The sequence below is a fragment of the Bos grunniens genome, chromosome 16 (genome assembly GCF_055505025.1).
Source record: "Bos grunniens cultivar Pamir isolate PY7600 chromosome 16, Bosgru_T2T1.0, whole genome shotgun sequence".
NCBI classification, from domain to species: domain Eukaryota; kingdom Metazoa; phylum Chordata; class Mammalia; order Artiodactyla; family Bovidae; genus Bos; species Bos grunniens.
In genome coordinates this window covers 18,973,709-18,991,483 of record NC_141180.1, presented here as the reverse complement: position 1 = coordinate 18,991,483, position 17,775 = coordinate 18,973,709, and the positions used below count along the sequence as shown (strand labels likewise).

At 52.6% G+C, this 17,775-nt stretch overlaps 2 protein-coding genes across 13 annotated transcripts in view; one reads left to right on the top strand and one right to left on the bottom strand.

Moving 5' to 3' along the window:
* Positions 1-1,759: 1,759 nt before the first annotated feature.
* On the bottom strand, positions 1,760-12,742 carry LOC147356271 (uncharacterized). 4 transcript variants are annotated; one of them, XR_015143180.1, is made up of 3 exons: positions 12,600-12,742; positions 9,973-10,059; positions 1,760-2,057 (listed from the first exon to the last, which is right to left on the bottom strand). XR_015143180.1 is itself a non-coding variant. In XM_086343522.1 (3 exons), exons 1-3 carry the CDS (start codon positions 12,432-12,434, stop codon positions 2,031-2,033), a joined length of 483 nt encoding a protein of 160 aa, XP_086199648.1. In that variant the 5' UTR covers positions 12,435-12,558; the 3' UTR covers positions 1,760-2,030. The 4 variants fall into 4 exon arrangements, 1 of the variants encoding a protein (XP_086199648.1); XR_015143182.1 differs by lacking the exon at positions 12,600-12,742 and adding an exon at positions 10,863-11,406; XR_015143181.1 differs by lacking the exon at positions 12,600-12,742 and adding an exon at positions 10,906-11,406.
* Positions 10,474-17,775, top strand: part of KIAA1614 (KIAA1614 ortholog) — a 44,324-nt gene continuing 37,022 nt past the window's right edge. For 7 of the 9 annotated variants that reach the window (XR_015143178.1, XR_015143179.1, XM_086343516.1 and 4 more), the window contains exons 1-3: positions 12,195-12,328; positions 14,026-14,972; positions 15,835-15,898. Coding sequence is in view for 7 of the 9 variants with exons in the window: in XM_086343516.1 (XP_086199642.1) it covers positions 12,282-12,328; positions 14,026-14,972; positions 15,835-15,898 (1,058 nt within the window). In the remaining 2 variants the exon portion in view is untranslated. Of the gene's footprint in view, positions 10,585-12,194; positions 12,329-12,701; positions 12,839-14,025; positions 14,973-15,834; positions 15,899-17,775 lie in introns of those variants that run through there. The other 2 variants (XM_086343515.1, XM_086343514.1) reach the window with 2 other exon arrangements.

Below are 17,775 nucleotides of genomic sequence, written 5' to 3'. Positions count from 1 at the left end.
CTGTCCAGGATACATAGGGCTGTGGCAAGGATTGTCTGTGGTTTTCTTTCCATTCAGACTGTTATATAGATCAGCCGCTGCACTTTCCAGCAGCCTCAAATCCTTTTCCGCTGTCCCAGATCCTTGTCCCATGTGGGGATTTGACCCCTGCTTCAGTTCCTCCTGATGGCTGGGACGGTAAAGAATGTTCTGCAATACCAGAGACCCAGGTTCGATCCTTGGGTTGGGGAGATCCCCTGCAGAAGGGAATGGCTACCCATTCTAGTATTGCTGCCTGGAAAATTACACGGACAGAGGAGCCTGGTGGGCTACAGTCCATAGAGTTGCAAAGAGCCAGATCCAACTGAGCGACTGACACACTTTCAGCTCTCCCGTCCCTGGACACGGGTCCAGCTGCTCATTCTCCTCTTTCCCCCTCCTTCCTTGGTCCTACCCAGTCTTGCGTGGATATATATATATATATATATTTCTTTCCAGTGGTCAGGGACCCCTGCCCGCTCTCAGCTAGTGTTCCGCAAGATCTTCTGTGTCTGAAGGTATATTCCTGATGCATCCATGGAGAGAGATGGACTCAATGTCCACCTACGCCTCTCCCATCTTGAGGAGTCCCTTCATTCATCTTTATATCTGCTTGTCATACTTTTGTCCTTTTTCTGGAAAGAAAGGTTTTTTTTTTGTCTTTTTTTTTAACACAGGTGATCTGAGTACCCTTGCTACCCCTTTGCTCATTTGTGGTGTAAATGGAGAGATACTGAAACCTCAGTCCAAGGACATGGTGACCAGGGCCCAGGCTCCTTGGGGGTAAGATCAGGGTCACATCACCAGACTAGCCTCTGAGGCTGGGAGAGCTGAAAACTGATGATGAGGGGCATCTAGAAGGAAAGAGCATCAGCTGTGGTGCAGAGACCAGCTGCATCAGTGAGGGGCTGTCTCATCCTTCTAACCTCAGGAAGAAAAGCTCACCACAGTCCTGGAAGAACAGCTGTCTGAACACGTGTGGAAAAGTGAGCCGAATGGCATGCAGGGTGGACTATGGGGGATGCAGAAGTGCACCAGCCAGATCCCGGTCTAAGGAAAGGTTTGCATCACAGGTCTGGGGCACAGGTGTGAAGGCACAGGTGTGGGGCACAGGTATGGGCGTGCTGTGAGCAATGTCTCTGGTTGGCAGCTCTCAGCTCTCTTGTCCCCCAGTGGCTCAGCGCCTGCAATGCAGGATACGTGGGTTCAATCCCTAGGTCGAGAAGATCTCCCAGAGAAGGAAATGGCAACCGACTCCCGTATTCTTGCCTGGGAAATCCCATGGACAGAGGAGTCTGGTGGGCTACAGTCTTTGGAGTTACAACGAGTCAGGCACAACTGAGCACAGACGCACCCACCATTACAAATTTTTCCATTCTAGACTGTTCTTGAGGGCAAGGATGCCATCTGCTTTTCTGTCCTGATTGTCCAACCATAATGCTTAGCTTATAGGAAGAAATATTAGTTGAAAACATGAATTGAATTAATTTGGCCAAGGATAATTTTTGTATGGGCTTCCCAGGTGGCGCTAGCGGTAAAGAACCCACATGCCAATGCAGGAGACATAAGAGGTACCAGTTCGATTCCTGGGTTGGGAAGACCCCCCCCCGGAGGAGAGCATGGCAACCGAATCCAGTATTCTTGCCTGGAGAATCCCATGGACACAGGAGCCTGGCAGGCTACAGTGCACAGGGTCACAAAGAGTCGAACACAACTGCAGTGACTTAGCACACAAGCACAATTTTTGTACATAAATGTTAGGAGCAGCTTTATTTATTCATAATTGAAAAAAAAATGAAACAACCAAATGTCCATTAACAAGAGAATGGATAAACAATTTGGGTAAACTGTCTTGGTTGCTAGGGCTCCCATAGCAAAATACCACACACTGGGGCGCTTAAATAACAGAAATATATGTCTCATTGTTCTAGAAGCTGGTAGTACAGATCAGGGTGTCAGCAGATTTGGTTTCTCTGGAAGCCTGTCTGCTTGGCTTGCAGATGGCGGCTTTGTCACTGTATCCTCACATGGCCCTTTCTCTGTGGACACATCGAAGATAGTTTTTAAGAGGGATAGTCATGTCTTTCATAGAGTTATAAAATGCAAACATGTCAGAGATTTTGTCATTAATCAGAAAACCAGTATAGTGTTATAACCTGTTCAAAGAAGAATCTAAAACACAGATAAATATACAGACATCTGGAATGTGGGGAAAATTTATAAACAAATGCAAAATCAGCAAAATTGGTCAATATTCATAAGTCAGTTCTACAAATACAACCGTCACTTCTCAGGACAAAAATCATTTGCATTACTATCCACTTTACTACAATTTATAGAATTATAAAACAGCTCAGATAACCTGAAAGGATGCATAGACAGTACATCCAATGATGTTCGGGGATCATTTCAAAGTCTTTCACGTTTTCCCCTATACTTTAATGACTAACTTCCCCATTCCAATTTATGCATTCATTTATCAGGTCATTTGACATAATTACACACACACACACACACACACACACACACACACACTCACACTCCAAAATGCTTTGTTCTCAACACCCTAGAAAAAATTCCCGTTCAGCTTGGCCAATTAGCTAAAGCCAGCAACCGGGCTCAGATCCTGGGGCAAATGGAATCCACCACAGTTCTCCTTGTTTCATCTAAATCTTCACAGAAATGGCCAAAACTCTAGGTGAGAGATATCATTAGCAATATCAATATTAGCAAGAGAAAGTTTTTGTCTTAGATGTTCCATACTGAAGAAGTTTTAAAAGCTAAGCAGCTTTCTCATGACATACAGAGACCTACCAACCATGATTTTCACCACCGCTTTCCTGGGTGCGGAGACGAGTCCCAGAGCACAGTTCCCAACCCTGCTGCAGAAATGGAGCCGGACTTTGTGGGAGAGACGTTGGTTGAGAGGCCCGAGGGGGAGAAAGGGGAGCAGGAGAGTAGAGGGGTGATTCTGGGTGAGGGCATCTATGGGGCGGAAGTAAACAGCCATGAAACAAGCAGAGAACCTTTCCAGATGTGGCTGCTCATGAAAGGGCGGTGAGGGGCCCAATGGGATAGGACTTTACACACACAAAATCAGAGCTTTCAAGGGCCTGCAAACCCTCAGACACTGGCACTGACGAAGGCCTTCTAAGAATGTATACAGAATCCACTTTGACCTGATCCCTGAGCCCACTGGCCACGTGGGCACTCTTCTCTCCTCAGCTCAGTAAACGTAGCACCTCACACCCTGACCCAGCCTACTGAGACTCTTCTCCAGCAAGCTCTGAAAGGGGCCACTGTGTCACAGTCCCTCATACACACAAACACTAAACACTCCTCTGCACACAAACCCCAGATGTCCCCCAGGGCTCCTTGGAGGCGACATCTTCCCTGTGAACACCCTAAGGTCAGTTCAGTTCAGTTCAGTCACTTGGTCATGTCTGACTCTTTCGACCCCATGGACTGCAGCATGCCAGGCTTCCCTGTCCATTGCCAATTCCTGGAGCTTGCTCAAACTCATGTCCATTGAGTCGGTGATGCCATCCAACCTACGTTGTCACCTTCTCCTCCTACCTTCAATCCTCCCCAGCATCAGGGTCTTTTCTAATGAGTCAGTTTTTCACATCAGGTGGCCAAAGTATTGGAGCTTCAGCATCAGTTCTTCCAATGAATATTCAAGACTGATTTCCTTTAGGGTTGACTGGTTGGATCTCCTTGCAGTCCAAGGGACTCTCAAGAGTCTTCTGCAAAACCACAGTTCAAAAGCATCAATTCTTCAGTGCTCAGCTTTCCTTATAGTCCAACTCTCACATCCATACATGACTACTGGAAAAGCCATAACTTTGACTAGATAGACCTTTGTCAGCAAAGTAATATCTCTGCTGTTGAATATGTTGTCTAGGTTGGTCATAGCTTTCCTTCCAAGGAGCAAGCATCTTTTTAATTTTATGGCTGCAGTCACCATCTGCAGTGATTTTGGAGCCCAAGAAAATAAAGTCTGTCACTGTTTCCATTGTTTCTCCATCTATTTGCCATGAAGTGATAGGACCGGATTCCATGATCTTAGTTTTTTGAATGTTGAGGAAAGTTTTTTCACTTTCCTCTTTCCCTTTCATCAAGAGGCTTTTTGGTTCCTCTTTGCTTTCTGCCATAAGGGTGGTGTTATCGGCGTGTCTGAGGTTATTGATATTTCTCCTGGCAATCTTGATTCCAGCTTGTGCTTCATCCAACCTGATATTTCACATGATGTACTCTGCATAGACGTTAAATAAGCAGGGTGGCACTATACAGCCTTGATGTACTCCTTTTCCGATTTGGAACCAGTCTGTTGTTCCATGTCTGGTTCTAACTGTTTCTTCTTGGTCTGCACACAGATTTCTTAGGAGACAGGTAAGGTGGCCTGGTATTCCCATCTCTTAAAGAATTTTCCAGTTTTTTATAATCCACACAGTGAAAGGGTTTGGTGTAGTCAATAAAGCAGTAGATGTTTTTCTGGAACTCTCTTGTTTTTTTGATGATCCAACAGATGTTGGCAATTTGATCTCTGGTTCCTCTGCCTTTTCTAAATCCAGCTTTATTATCTGGAAGTTCTCAGTCCATGTACTGTTGAAGCCTGGCTTGGAGAATTTTGAGCATTACTTTACTAGCATGTGAGATGAGTGCAATTGTGCAGTAGTTTGAACATTCTTTGGCATTGCCTTTCTTTGGGATTGGAATGAAAATTGACCTTTTCTAGTCCTGTGACCACTGCTGAGTTTTCCACATTTGCTGATGTATTGAGTGCTGCACTTTCACAGCATCATCTTTTAGGATTTGAAAGAGCTCAACTGGAATTCCATCACCTCCACTAGCTTTGTTCATAGTGATGCTTCCTAAGGCCCACTTGACTTCGAATTCCAAGATGTCTGGCTCTGGGTGACTGATCACACCATTGTGGTTATCATGAAGATCTTTGTTGTATAGTTCTTCTATACAAAGTAACACCCTAACCTCCTCCAGATCCTGTCCGCTCCTTCACTCTCCACCACAGCTCTTAAAACTGGTTTTAGACCCAATCTCTTAAGTCAGTAGCTTGTAACCCTTTGATTACCAGCCAATCCTTTTATTATTTCTGTGATCCTTAAGTCTATAAAAGTTTTGTCCAACAAACCAACCACATTTATTGCATAATAATCCTTGTCCCCTTGGCAACCAACACTGTCATACTCAGCTGATACAATACTAGTCAAAAGCAAAGACACTTCTCATGGTAAATGTATCATTTCCATTAGACTTCTTTAAATATGGGTGATAACTTATGCTCCCCTCCCCATTAGGTGTCTGGGGACCCCAGGTTCCCTCATGGCTCAGTTGGTAAAGAATCTGCCTGCAATGCAGGAGACTGGGTTCGATTCCTGGGTCAGGAAGATCCCCTGGAGAAGGAAATGGCAACCCACTCCAGTATTCTTGCCTGGAGAATCCCATGGACAGAGGAGCCTGGCTACAGTACAGGGGGTTGCAAGAGCTGGACACGACTTAGCGACTAAAGAGAGAGAAAGAGAGAAATATGGGTGGTAACTTATGCTCCCCTCCCAATTAGGTGTCTGGGGACCCAGGTTGGGAAATCCTGTTCTGAGGATTAATGTTGAGTGAGTTCAGCCAAGTCTCCCTTGCTCTCCCTTTTCTCAGATGGGCAAACTGAGGCTGTTAGTTTTAAGGTGAACTGACTTACTTAAACTGCCAAAGAATTGGAATGGAAATTGAGAATTTTTTAAAAGAAAGTGTCCCCTTTTTTGGTCTCTAACTCCTTTTGGCGTTAGGTTTTCTTAAAAAATAAAGTAAAATTAAGTTGGGATGGGCTGTCACTTGCCCCCAGAGTAAGTCTTTTCCGCTTGCAGCCTGGACCTGTTTACAGGATCCTAGAATTTGCTGCATAGCAGCTGCCTGCTCCTCCCCTCCAGGTCAAGAGGCCCAGACCATCCCGACAAGAAGGAACCTGAGACGTTGTCTGGTCCAGGGTGTCCCAAAGTGTGTTCCCCAGGATGTTAATTGCTATGTTGGGGGTGGGGTGGGGAAACAGCTTCTGTGGTCATTTACTTTTGAGAAAGGCAGTGTTAAGCAAAGGTAAACTGGTTTAGTCTTGTTTTGTTTTCAGGACATGGCTGAGCCTGTGAAATGCCTTTGGGCCTAACGAACTGCCAGGAGGGTGAGATGGCATGCATTATTGCCCAGATTTACTGGACTTGAAATCTCTTTCACGGGAGACCTGTTCACGTCTCACGGGGCCCTGGGGTTCTGAGAAGCTTAGCTGGGGACCTGTTAGTCCAGCCTGACACTTCCAGGTAAGGAAACAACTCAGAGTGACCAAGGCTTAGACCCACAAGGGGATCTAGTCCAGACCGGAACCCAGGTCGCCGGAGTCTAATCCTGGGCTTGGCAAATTTGGGCCTTTTCCTCTACACCTCACCCACCACATACTTTCGTTTAACACAGGGGGAAAAACTGTCCGAGGGACCCCGGAAGCAGAGGGTGTTTGCTTAGAAAGAGGCTCTCTAGAGGCTCATTTGCGTCTCCAGCAAAACCTCCCAGGCTGGTGGGGGCAGGAGGGGACGGGGGACAGGAACCCCCACAGGATGAGGGACTGCAGAGCCTGGGGGGCTAGAAAGGGCTCCATCTGCAGCAGAAAAGCCGTGAGGCTTTCAGAGTCTCTCATATGTCTTAATCGAATTATCACATAGAACTGAACACTGTCTTTTCTCAAGATCAAAAGCTGTCACTGACATGACTCCAGTGCTCGGTCAACCTCCAGTATCTTTCCCCCTGCATCTGCTCTCATTTTGTTAACGAGAAAAATCAGTGTGGCCACGATGACCATGGCTATTGGCAGACAGGTGAGAGCTAGGGGTCTCTCCTCTTATTGATGGTGGCCTCCCACTGAGCAGGCATGGGGAGTCGGGGAGTCGGAGGGAGAGTATTAGAACATTTGCCTAAGCCCAATCATTTCCTGGTGATTAGGATTACGAAATGAAAAGCTACAGTGTCTCTCGCATGGGAGCAGATGCCTGGCAGACTCAGGGTGGGTGCAGGGCGAGTGGGCCTCCAGAGCAGAGGAGTCTGCTGTCAGTGTCTCCAGGGCAGGCCCGTCCCATCCCGGCAGCTCCCCACCTGCCTGCCCCGGGGAGCGGTGCGGGCTGACCAGGTAGGAACCACGCCTTTGCTCTTCCTGAGTCTTAGTCAACTCAGGCAAGCGTGGCAAAGGAGAACATGGCATACATGTGTTCCCATGCGTGTGTATACGTGTGTGTTAGTGTGTGTGGAGTGGCATGACTAGAAACCTAGGTGGTTGCTCTCTGGAGGTGCCCAGCTGTCATGTTGCCTGACTGTACCAGGCATCTTCTCTCCACCTAGATTTACCTGCTTCTCTCGCGTGCTTTTCTCCTCTCCTCTTCCCCATCTATTTCTTCTTCTGAGAGCTATTTTATCTGCAAATTTCCAGGCTTACTCAGAATTGAAGTGTAAGGGCCACACCACTGTCTGGGATCAGTGGCCATTTGAGGGAAAAGCGAGGCGGGCAGGAGCATCAGGTGTAAGTGGGAGTCATGAAGGCCGGAGGCCGGTCCTCACCCTGCCCGTGGCCTACTATCTTGTAGGCCCTGGGGCAGGATGGGCCACACTGAGGGAATGAACCACATCCTTTGGAGATGACCTTGATCCACTGAGCAGGAGCAGCCCCCTGTTCTGCTCTTAGGCATCCTTACCCGACAGGGATTTTTTTTCTGTCATTTTAACTACGTGGCCTCTAGTCAGTAGCTTTTATGTGCTGGGAGTGTGTTGGAGCCAGGAACGAGGTTGAGGAGCAGGAAGCACTGTGAGGTGTCAGAGGCTGACCACTCAGAGTGATAAGTGCTCGGGCAGAAGCGGGTCAGGGGTGCACTAATCCAGGTCGGGAGGACAGCACAGGATGTCGAGGAAGGTGTCTCTGTAGAGGCTCCAGTTGAGCTGAGTGTGGACGGTCTAGGAGGAGACAGCCAAGTTGGGTTGGGATGTGTGTATGTGTGTGTGGTGTGAAGCAGCGTGTTTCAGGCTGAAGGAGAGACTGGGCAAAGGCGAGGAGACATGAGCCAGTCGGGGGAACTAGAAGCAATCCAATATGGTGGGTGGGCTGGACAGGTTCTCGGGGTGGTGAGAACTGAGGCTAGAGGGACTGCTGTACCATACAAAGGACTCTGAGTTTTAAGCTGAGGATTTCTGCTTCTTCACACTGGCCTCAAAATCACCTAGGACACTTGTTAGGGAACACATTCCTGGGCCTAACTCCAACTAAGGAATCAGAATCCCCAAGGGTGAGACCTCAGAATCAGCCTTTTCAGCAGTGTCCTGGGAGGGTCTACATGAGCTCTGGGTAGACTGGACCCTGGGAAACAGCAGGATTCCTATCAAGGGAGAGGCGGGTACATGGGAAACCAGTCCTGACACTCTGCTGGAAGGAAAAACAGGGTCCGAGGGGGAGGCCCTGGGACTGTGAACAGTATCACGAGGGGGGTCGCCAGGATCAGATGCCCTAGTGCTCCTGGACTAGTGCCCCCTGATGAGGACAGGAAAGGCAGATCTCCAGCTGGACACACTCCTGCAGGCAGTAAGGGGAGGGATGACAGAGGCGTCCCTCCCACCCTTTCCCACTCGACTCCACCTGCTCTAAGGGAGGGACCTTGAAGGACTAGCTCACCCTTTCCCTCCATCCTAAGGGAAATCCCTACTTCCACAACCCACAAGGCTCCCTATTCAAACTGAGTGTTCAGAGCCCATTGGGGGAGGGTGGAGAGGAGGAGTGAAGCTTGTGTTTTCATCCAGGCTAAGGGGGAGGGAGACTTCCCTAGGTGATCCAAAAGGAGGAGGGGGGCTCTGTGACTGCTATTTACTCTACATTTGGGTTCCTCGTAGATTCCTCTCCAAAGGGTGGTAATGAAAGACTGATACTCAAGGAGGTAAGGCAGTTCCCCAGCCCTGAAAGGTCCTCAAGGCTAAGGCCCAGATTAGACCACCTTCCAGGGACTCTCACCTCAAAGGACGGGGTCCTAGCGCCTTACCGGGGACCTAGAGCCCTCAACCAGGCCCCACCACCCTTGTTCTGCAGCCTCACCCCCACCCCTAGACTTTCCCAGATTAACCTTTATATTTAACACTTAAACCAGGCAGTTTCGCACCTCAATGCCAGTGTTTATGCTAATCCCTCCTCCTCTGACTTGCCTCTCCCACTCCTCCCCCTCTGTCTGGCTAATTCCTGCTCGTTCTGCAAGACCCAGCTCGCCCTGACACCTCCCCGACCACCCAGCACGCATCTCAGTCTAGCTATTCCTGTAAACGACCCACACCACCCTGTGCTCACCTTGATGCAACCACTCATACACAGTTTAGGCACTGCCCCACTCTGAGTTGACCAGAAATTCCTCAAAGGCAGGATTTGTGGGTACTACATTTTGTCTCCCCAGCGCCTGGCACACAGTAGGAGCTCAAGAAATATTTGCTGAGCCAAACAGAATCCAGATGAATGGGACATGCCCTGAGACATGCGAGTGCCACGATCATTTAAGAGCATTCTAAGGATCGGCTTATGGTGTTTTTAGGACCTATGTGCTGTGTGCTCAGACACTCAGTCATGTCAACTTCTCTGCTACCCATGGACTGTAGCCCATCAGGCTCCTCTGTCCATGGGATTCTCCCAGCGAGAATACTGGAGTGGGTGTCATTTCCTTCCCCAGGGGATCTTCCCGACCCAGGGATCAAACTCGTGTCTCTTACGTCTCCTACAGGTGCCTGTTAAAGCCTCTGTATAGCTGTGACACTTCATCCCCTTGTTTATTGCAAAATAACAAATTTAATGAGTATACTGAAGGTGAATATTTGCATGTTAAACAGGCTGAGGGCAGGTTTCCTTTAAATACTAAGCCTTTGCTAGAACTTTCAGAAACTTACCTTACAGATCATTAACTTCTGGGGGAGGCGGGGAGCAGAAGTCGTGGAACTGAAATCTCTAAGACTCTGAGCTCCAAAGCAGTGACTCTGAAAGGAAGAAGCAAGGCAGAGTGTCTTGGACCTGGACAGAACTGGGTTCAGACTCTGGCTCATAACAGGTCCCCAATAATAGTAATAGTATTGTTTGTAGGGTTGACTTTGTGCACGGAGGTGAGGAAGGAGTCTTTCGAGGTTTACAGGATTTTATCTGGGCTGGCAGAAGAAGGAGGCAGAGATGATCCAGAAAGGAAGGGCCGGACCATAGCAACAACATAATCCGACTATCACAGTACTTCACAATTTTTTTTTTATGTTTTTAAACAAAATCTTTTCATGTTGAATATGCGGAATGCTGGCAACAGCATTGTTCTGGGTGGTTAATGGAGAGGGTCTTGGACTTATCAGCTCTGCGACCTGGGACAGATCACCTAACTACAGTTTCCTCATCTGTACAAAGAAGACAGGAAATAGTATCCATCTCTTAAGGCTGCAGCAATGCCAGGTGATAGAATGCCCTCCATAAATGGTACCAGTTACTGTATTATGAAGTGATCAGTACTACAGCACAGAATGGTAAGTCCCTGTTGGAGGAACTGCTTGCTGTGGGAATTATGGGGGTGGAGGGTGGGGCTAGCTGCAAGAGCACAACCCAGGACCCTGGAGACCACCTGTGTGACCTTGGGCCTGTTCTGTAACACTGAGGGTGTGCCCTAGATAATCTTCCAGGTGCCTAAATTAGCAAAGGTTACTCCACCCACAGACAGCTCCCCAAACAGCCGCTCTCAGGCCTGGATGCCTTGTCCTGCCCAGATGCCCTCTTCCCCGCTTTGTGCAGAGTAACTCTTACTCACTCAAGGGCAGGCCTCCTTCCCATCCTTCCCTGACACTCCATACCCTCTGCGCAGCAGTCCGCACGCTGCGGTCCTCATGGTAGGCAGCTAGGTCTGTCACCTAGATGGTGACTCTACTGCCTCAGTGCAAACAGAGAGCAACGGGCGCTGGACAGTGAAGCTTGTTAGCAGTCGGAAAGATGATCAGCACTTTCCCTTTGTAGAGATTTCCGGAATCTCCTGGGTCCTAATTCTCTTATAGTTTGTTGTGGAGAAATAGGTTTGGAAATAGTTGGGGCTCCGTTCCCTCCCCCTGGGTGGAAAGAGAAAGCGTGCTCCCTTGGTTTGGGCCACCGCTGCAGGTCAAGTCCTTTGCAGCTATTACTACTTCCTGCCAGGTCTGGGAAAAGTGACAAGGGGCCTTCAGGAGTCCCCAGAGTCCCCCCAGAACCGGTCCCTTTCCAAGGCGTCTGGCCATGCAGGCACCTGGCTCTCCCCTTTGCACAAGAAGAGGGGACTCGCGTCCACCACGTGTGCCCCCTCGCGCTGCTAGAAAGCGGAAACAAATGACCTTGACCTCCAAGGAGACAGCCCCTGGGAGAGGGCGCCTCCTCCGGAAAAGTTGTCCAGACAAAGGGCATTCCTCGGCTTCCACCCCGACAGCCGCCAGCCGCAGGCCGAGCCTCCCCCCTCCGCCCCCGCGCCCCGGGTGTAGGGTTACACGCCTCGCCGCGAAGCTCGGGGGAGAGCGCGGTGTTTCCGCAGCTTTGGCTCACGTGGAGCCGCGTCTCACCGCCGCGCTCTCCCCGAAGCCTGGGCTGCGAGCGCCCTCCCGGCGGACGGGGCGACCCGGGCCGGGAGGGGTGAGGTCCGGCGGCACGGAAGGCCGCCCCGCCCCGTCCGAGGCCCCGAGCTCGCGGCTGGGCCGGCGGCTTAGACGTCTGCACGGTCCCGGGAGGGGCGGCCCTGCAGGGCTCTGGGGACTGGGCCCCGGGCCCCGGGGAGCGCGCGGGGCGGCGGGGCGGGGTGGGAGCGAGGGCTGCTCCTCCAGCCCCTTCCGCTGCGCCTCCTTTCTGCTCTCCCGCTCCCTCTTCCCGTCCCAGCCGGGGGAGGCGCCGGGCTTGGCCTCTCACCCCCTCCGTGGCCGAGCCATGAGGTAGCCGCCCATGCCGCTTCCTGCCCTCCCGCGCCCTCCCCGTCCGACCCTGCGTCCCCTCCCCGGACCTGGAGGGAGGCCGCGGCCCGCGGGGCGGCTGCCCGGTTCCGACCCCACCCGGACCCCGGGGCGGCCAGCAGAGCCCGGAGCCGAGCCGGGCGCGCCCCGAGAGCCGAGGCCTGCGGGCCGCACTCCCCGAGCCCCGGGCCGGAGCCCGCGCGCCCTGCTCCCCGCCGCGGGCCCGGGAGGGAGAGGGGCGAGAGGAGGGCCTGGTCTCCCCGGGGATGGAGGGGATGGAGGCAGCGGCCAGACCTGCCGGCGGCAGCCTTCAGTGAGTACGGAGGAGGCGAGGCCCCGGGCGGGCCGGGGATGGCGGGACCGGGGGAGCGAGAAGGAAGGGTCGCGGGGGGAGCCCTGCCGGTCACGACCGTCTTCATTTCAGCGTCTCAGGGTTGGGGTTAGACGAGCACAGCGCTCGGCCCTAGACTTCAGCGGCCCCGAGCCGCACAAATCGGTACCCACTGTTCCCCCGAGGAAAGTCTCATCCATCCTAACAGGTCTCTAGAGAGGGGTGATCTCTGGAATGCTGTTCAAGACTTTACCTGAAGGCTCTTGTAATGTGACGGAAATTGCACCCAAACCCTTCAAATCCCCTGCTTCCTGGATCGAACCTTAGAAGAGAGGACTCAGTGGCTGGGCTGTGACGACAGAGTTCGTCAATTCTAAATGAACTGGTAGAGAGACTGATCTCGTCCTCCCGAAGACAGGCCTTAAATGTCACAGGCTTAAAACTGATGTAACAACAACAACAAAAAAAACTGATGTAACATACAGACCGTGTGTATGTATTTTGCTTTATGGAATATGTGTATTCATGAAATATATTAAAAACGGAGTTGTAATAAATGACTATAGAGAGGCTTGGCATTTAAGAGAATTCTGTAGTGAATCTTTAGTCAGTATTAGGTGAATAATTAACCCCTAGTTTGTAATTTATGTAAATATGAATTTTTATGCATGCCGTGGGACATTCCTAGATGTATGGTGTAGAAGGGGCATGTTCTCAGAGAGCAGGATAAATATTAAGACATTGTGGCTTCTATGTGTGCACAGAACTGCTTGGCGAGTAAAATCTCGAGCTCACTTTTATTCCCTGTGAAGACATTGACATCAAGTGTGCTACCAAGGAGCGGTCATCTGGGCACGTCACCTGTCTAGGACTAAGGGGAGTTGGGGTCCTGGTCACTGGGTGCTTTGGAAGAGCCCTGACCTTGGGAGGAGAAGCTTTGAGTTCCTAGCCAGGCCTCCCTCAGCTTTGGTGTCTCCTAATGGCTCTGTGCCTCTGTCTCTCTGTAAAATGTCTGTAAAAATGAGGGTCATAACTGTTCAGGCAGAATGGTGTGAGAATTTGAGAGAGAGCGTCTGAAAGTACCTTCAGGCCTGCCCAGCACCGAGCAGAGGCTGAAAGGCCTTGGTGCCTGATCCTGGCTGCCCTGTGGGCACAGCTCTGCTCACGCCTGAGGTTTCGGCACAGGGAGGGGGACACCTTCCACCAGCGGGTCAGATCCAGGGTGGTATCTTCCTGAAGCCCATCCTCTGCATTGGTTCCCTTTGGAAAGGGAAGAGCTTGTGGGCATGAACAGAAATTGCCATCCTCCCCTGAGGCCTGACACCTGTCAGCAAAACACGAAGCCAGGGACTGGGAATGCAGCCCCCATTTCCCCTCTGGTCCACACTAGGCAGAAGATTAGCTGTTGCTTGACGCTTCACTGTCCCCACCTGTAAAATGGGGATAGAAAAATAAGACTACTACTCCGACTTGGAAGAAAAAACTCAGTAATGACTTATTCGTACCATCCAAAGGCTCGTGCTCCCCAAGCTGCTTTCACATTGTCTAGGGGCACCCCCTGATCTGACCCCAAGTTTCCTCCAGACAGGGCTCTATACCAAGGCACTATGGAGACCCAGGAGGTCGTGGGAGCTGGCCAGGTAGTGGGTCTAAGGAGCTCTGTCTGTTTTCTCCTCCAGAGAACCCCAAATAGGGAGCAGAACGGCCAGCTCCATGGAGGTGACCTCAGCTGTGGAGAGAAGTGACCCCGAGCCACAGCCGGAGAACGGACACCTCCCAAGACCCTGGCCCTGCCCTCGAGAAGACGGAACACCCAGCCCGAAGGCCACCCAGCCTCCCGGGGCACCGGGGATACAGCTCCAGGGGCCCTCCGTGCTGGAGTCCAAGGTGAGGGCCTTGAAGGAGAGGATGACAGCGGGCAGACAGGGGGCAGGCCCCAGCCTCACTTCCCACCAGCGGCTGCCCCTCAAGAAACCCAAGTGCAGACGAGTCAAGGTGGGTGGGTCCAAGCCTCCGTCAGAGGGGCCTTCCCCACCCGAGGCTGTGGTGGTCCATCACACGCAGAAGCCAAACGACAGGCGGCTGGACCGCAGTGTCACCGAGGAGGAGCCCGCCAGGAACGGGGACCCCGGGCCTCCCGGGTTGCCTGCTCCCGGACTCGAGTGCTGGAACAGGAGGAGCCCGTGGCCTCCAGAGGCTGTTCAAACACAGCCTGAGCATGACAGAGCTCTGCCGGCCGGGCCCAGCTCTCTGCAAGAGGGCCCCATCCACAGGGTCACTCCCAGCCGGCCGGGGGGCTCTCGTCCTTGTAACAAAACCACCCACGTGCTCACCCTGCGGAAAGGAAGGTCACACCCCCAGCAGGATGGTCTCGGCACCCGGGGAGACCCGGACAGCTTGTCTCCGACCTCAGAGGAAAACTTCGTCCCCAGGCCGGCTCTCCTGGGGGAGCTCTGGAGAACCAGGGACCTGGGGGCCCTGGGCACTGGGGGCAGCACCTTGTCCCTGTCTGACCGCGTGGAGAGGAACCGCCTTCTGCTGCAGGAGATGCTAAGTGTTGGGGGGCAGGGCCCCTCCAAGGTGGGAGTCCCAGGCTGGACTTCATGCTGGGATAGAGCTGTGCCAGGTAAGGCCCACTCTCTGGGTCTGGGGGTTGGGGGCAGGGGGGGAGTCCAGGAGAGGGAAAAGGAGATGGGGGTTACCTCGGAGGGGAGGGGAGGGAAAGTGGGAGAGCACAGCTGTTTATCACCAGATTCCTAGGTTGTCTCTTAGTCTGGGCTTTGACACAGATTCTGCATCACCTCACAGCCAGCCCCATCTGCTAAAGGCTCCCCCAAACCCCCCAGAACAGCAGTCCCCAGCTTTTGGCACCAGAGGCTGGTTGCATGGAAGACAATTTTTCCACAGACTGGTGGGATGATGGGGATGGTTTCAGGATGATTCAAGGGTGACGTTTATTGAGCACTTTATTTCTATTATTACCATATCAGCTCCACCTCTGATCATCAGGCATTAGATCCCAGAGGTTGGAGACCCCTGTCCCAGACCACAGGGAAGCCTCCACAGTTTGTTCCCTGTGGTTCTTTCAACAGTGGCTTTTTGACGATGACACGTCCTCAGCCCTCGGTGGACTTCATTGTCCTTGGGTAGGAGCCCCTCCCCACAGAGAGACCCAGCCTCCAGGCCGGCGGGCTGAGCTCAGGTGGTCGCACTGCTGCAAATGTTCAGGCCTTAGCCACGGCTCTTGCCCTTCCTTCCTCCCACACCCAGCGCTTGAGAAGACCCCCGTGGGCCCTCAGCTCACGACAGTGCCCACCAGCAGTCACTGTGACAGGCTGAGCCTCCACCTGGGGGGGGGGTCGGAATTATCTGGGGGAGTAAATGGCTGCTGGAGAAAACTTTCTCCTCCGAGCTTGTGCTCATTAAGCAGCAGCTGAGAGCCCAGGTCCTGGCTCTGCCCTAATCTCTGCTTCTGCTCTGGGTCCTAGAGCGACTAGCCGGCGACGTGGACTGGGACTCGGGCATCTCCCTTCAGGACTCGGACCAGAGCAGGTAAGCGCTCAGGGCACACATCTTCTCTGCGTCTCTCCTGGACAGTTGTCCCTGTCCCTTCATTTCCTCTGCGGCAGGAGAGTAGGAGATGCGGAGAGGGGAGGGGACAAACAGCTGCACCTGCAGGCAGGTCTCCTCCCGGAGGCCTCCTAGGAGGCACCCCTCACCCCCTGATGCCCAGGTGGGGCCCCTGCTCCCTGTGCAAAACTGCGGGGTACAGAGCCTGGTGCAAGGAGCACTGCAAACCACCTGCTCTGCGACGTGGGGCTCATTTCCCTGCCCCGGCCTCTGTCGCTTTATCCTTCAAGTGAGCCAAGTAGTAACTTGTGTCATGTACCTTTCGGACTGTTGTGGGACTGAACACAAGATCAGTTCAGTTCAGTCGCTCAGTCGTGTCCAACTCTTTGGGACCCTGTGGACTGCAGCACGCCAGGCCCCCCCTGTCCATCACCAACTCCCAGAGTTTACTCAATGGATGTGAAAATCCTTTGGGAAAGCATGTGAATGCAAGGCTTTTACTCCGACAGTTCCTTTCCCAGTCAAGGGGTGTGCTGACTGGTGTAAAGGTCTTCATCTCCCCCAGCCTCCCGGACTTTGCTGCAGCCCCTCCATTGATGTCTGAGGAAAGCTGGGCACCTGGGGTGGGGGTGAGTGGCCATGGGGCTGTGTCATGACCAGGTAGGCCAGAGGAGTATCTTTTGGGAGGGCAGGGGGGCCATCTGTGGATCCATCGGTGGCTGCCCAGGGCTTGGCCTCATCTTCCATATCCACTGCACGCCTGGCACGTGAAGCTGAGCGAAGTCTCAGGACTTGGGAGCAGCCACATTTCCCCTTTCTGTGCAGTGACGTCACCCTCCTGTGGGTCTCGTGGTTTCTGCTGAGGGTAGAGGGCAGCAATGTTACTTCTGCAGATTCCCTGCCTGCTAAGTTCCACTTGGCTTGACCTCCCCTCCAGAATATGTGGACCCCCAGTTCCGTTTTCACACAGTGAGGGCTGCCCCGGTTCAGGAGATTCAACCTCTGCTTGGCCACTGGCCTTCTCACTGACTTGGGCTGAGAGCCTGGTGGAGAGGGGGCTGTCTGGCTCCTTCATCCCTCATTATTTACGACTTGGAATCGTAGCTGCCCCCCCTTCTTCCGGGGGTCTCTTCCCGCCTCCCTGGCCGCCATGTTCAGCCTCCCCTCACATCCACACCTAGCCCAGCCACAGTGTGGAGGCGTGTGACTGGTCCTCGTGACATCCTGTCCCCTGCCCTGCCCCTTTGTCCTTCCTGGGGAGCCATAAAGGAGACAACCTGCCTGGGCAGACACAAGTTGTGCCTAGAGGAGCCGGGGCCTCCTCTTCTGCAGCTACATGTCTTCCTGCTCCCCGCTGCTCGCACTCTGTCTTCCCTGGGTGGGAGGAAGGCTCAACTGCAAGATGTCCACGGGGGCTTGCCCAGAGGTCACTATTGAAAGAAGCCGAAGCTCCTGACTTGCATGTTGGATACTAGGTAATTAAAATACCATCTTAAAGGACAAGAACCTCAACCATGGGGGGTCGGGAGGGGCTTTCCCCCAGTCCTGCAAGGAGATGGCGTTTGTGTAGAATGCTCAGGGTAGGAATTTCTGAACTATTGTTTCACCTACCAGACCGTTTGCAGTGGGTTAGGGTCTGCAGTTTACAGTGGCTCAGCGGTAAAGATTCCGCCTACAATGCAGGAGATGTGGGTTCGATCCCTGGGTCGGGAAGATCCCCTGGAGAAGGAAATGGCAACCCATTCCTGTATTCTTGCCTGGAGAATCCCATGGACAGAGGAGCCTGGTGAGCTACAGTCCAGGGGGTCGCAAAGTGTCAGACACAACTTAGCAACTAAACGCACACCCGAGGTATCTGT

Coding starts and splice junctions, on each gene's coding strand:
- LOC147356271 (XM_086343522.1), bottom strand. CDS start 12,434: ATGAAGACGGTCGTGACCGGCAGGGCTCCCCCCGCGACCCTTCCTTCT. Junction 10,060..12,065: donor GGGCCGCGGCCTCCCTCCAG/GTCCGGGGAGGG, acceptor TCTTCCTTTCAG/AGTCACTGCTTTGGAGCTCA. Junction 2,058..9,972: donor AGAAGTTAATGATCTGTAAG/GTAAGTTTCTGA, acceptor ATGTGTCCACAG/AGAAAGGGCCATGTGAGGAT.